The sequence below is a fragment of the Alligator sinensis genome, unplaced genomic scaffold, assembly GCF_000455745.1.
Source record: "Alligator sinensis unplaced genomic scaffold, ASM45574v1 scaffold280_1, whole genome shotgun sequence".
In the NCBI taxonomy this organism is placed as follows: Eukaryota; Metazoa; Chordata; order Crocodylia; family Alligatoridae; genus Alligator; species Alligator sinensis.
In genome coordinates, this window is record NW_005841835.1 from 2271735 (window position 1) to 2280249 (window position 8515).

The 8515-nt window shown below is 41.1% G+C and overlaps 1 protein-coding gene across 1 annotated transcript in view; it reads left to right on the forward strand.

Annotated features, from left to right (window-relative positions):
- Window positions 1–5: 5 nt before the first annotated feature.
- The window catches only part of FBXO33 (F-box protein 33), a gene marked incomplete at its 5' end in the record, with an annotated part of 24043 nt that continues 15533 nt past the window's right edge, over window positions 6–8515 (forward strand). The window contains 2 exons of the mRNA XM_025201769.1: window positions 6–47; window positions 248–282. Coding sequence (XP_025057554.1) covers window positions 6–47; window positions 248–282 — 77 coding nt within the window. The remainder of the gene's footprint in view (window positions 48–247; window positions 283–8515) is intronic.

Below are 8515 nucleotides of genomic sequence, written 5' to 3' on the forward strand. Positions count from 1 at the left end.
CGCTGTGCCCGCGCTGGCTGGAGCTGCTGAGGACCTACCTGGAGCTGGTGCTGTGCGTACTGAGCAGCGTCCGCCACAACAGGTAGTGGCCCCGCCTCGCCCGCTCCCACGGGGCCCTGGCGCCTTCCCTCCCCCTCGAGGGCCCGGGAAGCTGCCAGGGGAGAGGTGGGAGCCCCACTGCTCAGGGGAGGCCTGGCCGAGAGCTCAGGAGAGCAAAATCACCCCCTGTTGCCTCAGGGAGCCGCTGGTGCTGTGCGTACTGAGCAGCGTCCGCCACAACAGGTAGTGGCCCCGCCTCGCCCGCTCCCACGGGGCCCTGGCGCCTTCCCTCCCCCTCGAGGGCCCGGGAAGCTGCCAGGGGAGAGGTGGGAGCCCCACTGCTCAGGGGAGGCCTGGCCGAGAGCTCAGGAGAGCAAAATCACCCCCTGTTGCCTCAGGGAGCCCAGCGCCGGGAAAGGACTCGTGCAGCTGGGGCAGCAGGAAGCCCTGAAGGTCTTGCTCCTTTGTAGTTAGGTGCTGCGCTGTCTTTGGGAGAACGGGCCTGTTTGACCTATGAGGTTAACATGTGCTTGAGGCCCACTGGACAGCAGTTAGCCTCCCTGTTATGGGAGGGGCTATTGGGGGTATGGCAGTTGATTTCAGGGGGCAGGTAAAAAGAAAACAGGCAGAGATTCGTGAGAGCAGGAGGGAGACCATGCAGATGAAAGCCGGGGTGTGAGGAATTGTATGAAATCATTGTTGGGACCTGTGACATGGCTTGATAGATTTCCAATTCCTATGGTACTTGCTCTTCGAACTACTGAGCCCACCACACATTGCATATATCACGCAATTGCCTGCTCAGTCACGCACTGCTTTTAGACCAGCCTCATGTACAGACTAAGACCCCCCACAAGGACAAAATACAAGTATCATGCAAGTGGTGAATTGCTTTAAACAGCATAACCATCAATATCATGCAAGTGGTGAATCTAAATGTACGTTTAGACCAGACACACGCATGACAGTCACTTTGCCCTTGTGGCTAGTCTTGCTTTGCACATGAGGCCAGTCTGAATGTATTGTGCGATTCACTAGTTGCGTGATAATTACTTTGCCCTTGCATCTGGTCTTATTTAGCAGCTGGTGGATCATAGGGTACCCTTAGACCAGCCACACATGCAAAGTAAGACTGGCCACAAGGGCAAAGTAATTGTCATGCAACTGATGAATTGCACAATATGTTTAGCCTGCCCCCATGTGCAAAGTAATTATCACTCAATAAAAATGACTGTTCAACTGTAAGAAGAGCTGGCCAGCTACACAATTAATGCTTGAAAATGTGTATTGACTCTGTAGCTTAGTTCTATCCAGCTTTAATTGAAATGTGTAGACGGATCCTGTATTAACAACTTGTCAACTTAGTGCTTTTGAGGAGTTTGGTATTGGGCAGGGTGATGGTTATGCTGTTTAAAGCAGTACAAACATCTTGCATTGTATTATCGTGCTAGCTGTAGAATATCAATATAAAACAAGGCATAGATGTGGATTCACTTACGAGTGACCCATTGTGCACGTGACAAGGACAGTTGGAGCTGTGCAAGAATTGATTTTTGTCAGGAACAAGAGATCTGGCATCAATAGAAGGGGGTCAGAATTTATAAGTTTGAACTCTGATAAATCTAAAAAGACTGTTCTATGCAAAAGTTTCAGATTGTGCTCCTTTATATTTCTTCTTTGTGCTTAAGCAGATATGGCATGCTGAAAGTAATGTGTGCGCTGTATTGGTAGTGTGCAGGGCTAGGGGGATTGTTTCCACAGTAAATACGAAATTTAAGCTAGTTAGACCCTTTAGTTGCTATGTAATCTTGTTACCGAAAAATAATGCGTAATTATAATGATGGCTGTCTTCTGATATACTGCAAATTCTTAAATTTTTTGGTCTTATACAGGGAAGCTTATTTACTCAGAGAGAAATATATTTAAAGAAATGTATGACTTTTTGAGATCAAAGAGAATAAGAGAGTCCTGGAAAGACAGAGGGACATGGTTAGACTTCTAGCCTGGGATTTAGGAGATGGGCTGTGTTCTGTTTTGCCATAGACTTCCTTGGTGACCTAGGCATTCAGTTTTTCTGAGCTGCAGCCCTTTCAATCTTTAGAACAGTAATAATAGTAATTCCTTGAATTCACAAGGTTGTGATTACAATAAATATAAAAAAAATGTGAGGTGCTCACGTACCTTTCTGTGTGTGCTTTGATACCAGTTCTCAGGATATGAAATAAGGAATATTATTCCCTTGTTGTCACACAAAAGGGAGAGAAAGCTCTAAATCAGTGATTGTCAGCAAGGGTGCCATGGCATCCTGGGATGCCTTTATCCTTTCGAGAGTGCTGCGGGGTGCCACACAGTGTTTGGGCTGTTAGGTGTGTAAACATGATACGCACAGATTTCAAATATGAATCTGTAGTGTTAAAAACATTCTGACCTGTCATGGTCTTTCTGAGTTTCTTGTAACAGAAGAGTTGTTTTATTTTTCTGTAATCAAAAAACAAGGAAAAGTATAAGAGCTGAGGGGTGCTGTGAGTCTAAAAATATTGAGAACTACTGCTCTAAATGTAAGCTTGAGTCACTCACACAGGTCAAGATTGAGAGGCTTCAAGAAGTTTGAGCACAACGATTCAGAAAACTCAAATTGCTCTTCTGTGACCTTGGAAGAAATGTCTTTTACTCTAAGTAGTAGCTAAAGAATATTGAATATGATCCTTCCTTGGTTAGAGATAAGTATATATTTGGCGGGTGAGAAGTATCTTTCTTTCACTTTAATGCAGTTAGCTCACAGGTACTTCCTGTGCTGGAAGGGAAATAGCTTAGAGTCACAAAGCTTGTTTCTGAAAGCCTCAAATCTGCTTGAGGTCTGAGTTAAGGGCCCTCACTTTTATATTTAGTACATCCCTTGCACTCTCTCCTTCCACTTACTAATAATGCAGAGTTGTCTTGCTGTTGAGGTATGCTGTTATTCAGAAGTTTTTACCTGTTAGCTTGCTTGTGGAAAATTCACCTCCTGTCAACCCCTAAGTGAAAAATGTTGAAGTGATGGTGACACTTCAGTAACTGTCAGAGGTATTTGAGGCAGAGACTGCTGCCTGAATTGATTTCTTTTTTTTCAACTTCTCGAATCTATTGAACAGGAGACTTCCCAGTTTCTGTCACTTTGATAATAAAGTAATAAAGAATATATTTTTATAAGTATATAACTAAATGCAGTAGTTGACAATTATGGCAACATTGAACTTAATGTAAATTGATTTCCTGAGCCCTATGCCCAAGTGAAAAATCCCCACTAACAGTTTGTGATACCCAGTATAGCATTACTGAATTTTTGCTACTGAATCATTGCTATCCATTATCCCATGTCTACAAACATCATTCTTGTGTTAGTTTGGAAGCTTCTTAATTGACTCTAAATTGCCTTAGTATTTTACCAAATATACATTTTAAACCCTTTTTCATATTGATGAATGCTTTAAAAATTTAGTAAAATACTTTCCTTTTTGCCATATACCAGTACAGTTTAAAATTAAAACATGTTTTATATAGCAGGTCCCTGCAGTTTTTTTCCTATCAAGTGGATTGTGGTGGAAAAATGCCTTGCCACTTAAAGGTCCCTTGGCAAAAGGAGGTTTATTTTGTTGCTAAGAAGCAGCCAGGTGTCCCTTGATGTGAAGACTCTCCTATGAATCCTTCTTATATTTAACTCCAGCAGTTCAGTAGAGTCTCTGAAATGTATAGCTTCACACATTATTCCAAACACAATATGCACAGAAACCATAGTAAGAGTATTGAATAGAACTGGCAGAATGAATGACATATGCTGGTTTCCAGCTCTATATTATGATATTGGCAGGTTGTACCCTGGAAATTTTTATGCAGTGGAATACCTTCTGGAGTTGCATGTAGCTGTTATGCTTCTGTATTCAAGCTTATTGCAATAACATGTGGGCTTAAAAGTTACCTGGTAAATTAGCCAAATCACAAATTTTAAACAATGGCTTCTAAAATAAATATATGGCAATCCGTAATGAAAAATACTGCAGTTTCACTAAAATATAAATCTTATTAGCTTCCTCACTTCCTATCGTAACATGCTCTTCTTTTGAGTTGTATTCCATGGTTAAGGTTATGGCTTAAATGGTTGTTTCTAAAAGGACTGCAGAGTTCAAGAATGATGCAGGATATAAAACAGAAACAACTCCTCTTCTGGTATTTTGCTATAGAATTTTGCATACAATGAAATCCAGTTTTCATTCACGTTGCCAGTGTTTGGTATTTTTGAGTTGCTCCTTCCTCTCCTTTTCTTTTTTCCCCCTCTGTTCATTTACATGCTGCTTTTCTGTTTCAAAATTAAACAGGTAGTACACCAGGCTTGTTGTTGTTGTTGAATAAGCCAGAAACAAAAAAATAATAATACTGAGAGTTAAAGACAAGTGTTTAAAACAGTTGCCTTGTGGCTTGCATTCTGCCCTTGGACACTGATTCACAGTTTATCTTGCCCTGAAGAAACACAGCAGTATGCAAGATAGGTGGTAATGAGCTCCTGATTATTCTAGAGCAAGGTTAATCCTTAAAGGTGAGTGGTAACAGTTCTCCCCAAGTTTAGAAGTTTGTTCATAGGATTTCAAGGGAAAGGGGGTTTGGGTAATAAGGAGAGTTCAGCTGTGGGAATTAGTACGGGTAAGAAATGCAATTAAAAATATGTAATTGGAAGGTACTGAGACATAGACCTTGATTCTCTTCCTAACTCTGCCACTGGCTTCCTGCATGACCTAGGGCAAGTTGCACTACCTCTTTTCCTTTAGTTTCCTTAAAGGAAAGGGAGACAAATAGCACTTTACAAAAGGAAGCAAATACTTTGAGATATGAGAGGTATGATTTGCAAAGTTTCTGGTTTCTCCATTGGTAATGCATCTGAGGGTATGGACAGGGAAACATTTTGCTGAGTCGAAGCATGAGGAACATTTATCTTGCATCAGCTCTTCTATGGTAACTGTTCCATGTATACCTATGCATGAATAAAGTGAGACAGCTGCCTTCTGTTTCATTTTCCTCTTACAGTGAGATAGGAGCAGATGTGGAGCTGCTGATGTATGGTACCTCTCAACCCTCCCATTCACCCAGTCTAGCTTGTTTGTCTGTCCATACCCTAAAGTCCCAATAGGAATGAGGAAGGTTTTAGTAGTGAGTTGTTTCTTCTACACTTCTGTTCAGTTCTTGTCATGTCACTCTGACAGAGAAGTCAAAATCTGCTGTTCAGACTTCTTTAACATTTTTAAAGTAACTTTTTGGTAAAATATCATTGTAGCTACTTTAAGAGAAGTCCAGACCTAAGAAAGGGCACTTTGTGTCCAAAAGCTTATCCCTATCAACTATGAGTTGGTCCAATAAAAGATACCCACCCTGCTCCCCAAATAAAAAAATATATTAAAAAAGCCCCCCTTGTTTTTCACATTTCCAGCACCTCGTGGCTACAACACTGTACCCCTACTTGAAGTAAAGTCTTGCGATCTTAAATTAGAATTATATTGAATAGTACAGTAATTCAGAGAATAAGAGTGAAAAAATATTTCAGATGACTGTGTGGCTCTGGGGATGTGAATACCAAATGACTAGAGGCAAGAAATATTATCTTACGAAGTAAAAAATAGTGAAGTTTCTTTTTGTCTTTTGCGTAAAAGATAACATGCTTCCTTGGCTAAAATGTTCATTGGCTGTACAATGTAGTTTCTGACATTTAAAAACATCTGATGTTAAAGCTGATGAGTCTTTGTTGGAGGCCGTTTAAAAATGTTCTGTGCAATTCACCTTGACTGGAAACTTAAGCAATTTTAATCTTAACACTTGCAAACAAATGAGAAAATATGCTGACATTTTTAGTGCTGGAATTGCTTGCATTTAAGAAACAGTCTTCTAAGACTTGTGTTTTGTATTAGATGTATATAGATGCAAAGTCACTGCAAACCTAATTTTGAAACAGCAGCCTGTTCTTTGAGTGTCTGCTGGATGTAGAAAACTGCTGCTTCATTATTACTGAGTATTATTGGCATTGAAAAGGATCTGGGTGTTCTAGTAGCAATTTACTCCTACTTATTTTTAACAAAGTAAAAAAACAGTTTTGTAACTCTCTATAGCAACAAACTGAGAGGTCACTAACAGACAATTGTGAGTTCTGATAGGGAAGACAAACCAAATACAGAATGGGAGTAACTGGCTTGGCAGTAGCACTGAGGAAGCGGATCTGGAGCTTCTGGTGGATAACAACACGAGTCCTCAACGTGTTGTCCTAACAGAGCAAATACACCTTGGGGTTGCATTAACAGAAGTGCTATTTGCAGGAAGTGATGGTTCCATTCTTCTTGGCATTGGTCAGGCCTCAGCTGAAGCACTGTGTCCAGTATTGGGTGTTGCATTTTAAGAAAAATGTGGAAAACTGGAGAGGATCCAGAAAGTGAACATGATAAATGGGTTGGGATACAAGTTATTTTGATGGAACTACTTATGTTTAGTTTGGAGAGGAGATTAAGAGGAGCAGGACATGAAAGCACTAATCAAACATTTCATAGGCTGCCATAAAGAAGACAGAAAAAATATTCTCCATCGTCATAGAAGGCAGGACTTAAGACAATTTATTTAAATTTCTGCAAAGCAGATTTAGATCAAATCTTAGAAAAAAAAAACCTTTTAATTGTGAAACAACAGAACAGGCTGCCTTGGGACATTGTGGGATTTCCTTCATTTGGAGGTTTTCAAGAAGAAACTGAACAGGCATCTGCCTGGGATAGTTTAAAATCTGGCATTTCTACAATGGAATCTATTATTTTTGAGGTCCAGTTCTGTGATACTCTTGAACCCACAAAATCTTAAGTGGCAGCTTGGAAGAAAGTTAACTTGTGATGGGTCATGAGACTATCAGGATATCTAATACTTTATGAGTGGATATTTATTTTTCAGTAGGAGAATTGTTTGTTGGATTAGGGGAAAGGAGAAAAATCCTTGGTGAAATCAACAAGTAGATTCTTACCTGTTGGCTGCTCTCAGAAAAGTAGGAAGAAGTTAGTGTCTGTTGGCTTCTTTCTTTTCCCTGTGGAAAACTAGCCTGTCAATTCTGTGATCTGCCTGATCTGTATCGGTGTGGAGAGCAAGGATTCAGAATTTATTAAAACTCCAGTATGTCAGCAAAATGGGGCATCTGTCTTGAAGGATTACTAGGATTTAAATTTAACCAGTCAGAATGACTGTCTGTATTGAGAATTTTCCCCATTTCCCCACACTGTCAATCTGGGACAGGCTACCTCTAACTGAGGTAGCAATCATGAAAATGCTAATACAGGTGATGAATGATCATCTCTACCATTGTGTCTGACCTCTGAATAGAAACAAGACCTATGTGACGTGTGTGATAGACCATTTTTTTAAAGAGGTATAGCAAGTAAATCTACAGGATTTCAGTGCAGTGAATTAGTAGATAATAGACTGGTTAGTATGTTGGGATAAACTTTGATAAAGAAACAAGAAAAATATCAGCTAGTAAAGAATATCTTGCCACTTAAAGACTCATTTTTTGGAGGGAGTGTTGCCCTGGGGGTTCAGGCCAACTCTCAGGATCTCAATATTGCGCTGTTAGACAGGAGGGTGTGACACAATTACACATATACAAAACACACACAAATCAATTAGGTGTGCGCGCGCACACACACCCACACCCCCAAACCAGCCTAGGCACATGCATACTTATCACCAATTCAAGCACACACACCATACACCCTAAAAGTTAGACACAGATCACTAATTTGTATATCATGCACACAATGCTATATATATATATATATATATATATATACACACACATCCCACCTACACATACACACAGGTAAGTTCCTAACTTGGATGGTACAGTGTGTATGTGTCTGTTTGGGGTACTTGGGGGAAGGTTCAGGTGAGAGAAAGAGAGAGTTAAAGAGTAGGGAGTGAAAGTTGCCAGAACCAGGATTAAAACCAGTGGACTACAGAGAAGCTGGCTGAGGAACTGAGGCTTGGGTTTACTTAAGGGTGTGTGTGTGTGTGTGTATGTATATGCTTGGTGTACTTGGGATACTTGGGGAAAGGTTAAAGTAAGGAAGTAGAAGTGTAAGGACTTAAAGTTACTGGAAATGAAAGTCACGGGACCAGGATTAGAACCGGTATACTAGAGGGGCATGGCCTGAAGAACTGAGGCTGGGGGAGGGACAGATGACGATGGACTTTAGGTTAATTGATCTTAATTGATTAAAAGACAAGGCCCAAAGCCTGCAGAACAGGGAAGTCTGGAACTGGAGCCAGAGCTAGGGGGGAGCTGAAAAGATAGGTGCTGGAGAGGGAAAGTGGGACTAAGGGAAAGTGTGGGTGTTAAAGAGGGGCTCTGGGTGTGGGGTAGCCAGAGGATGGCTCCGGGGCAGCTAGAGAAGTCTGGGAAGCTGCGGGGCGGGGGAGCCTGAAAACA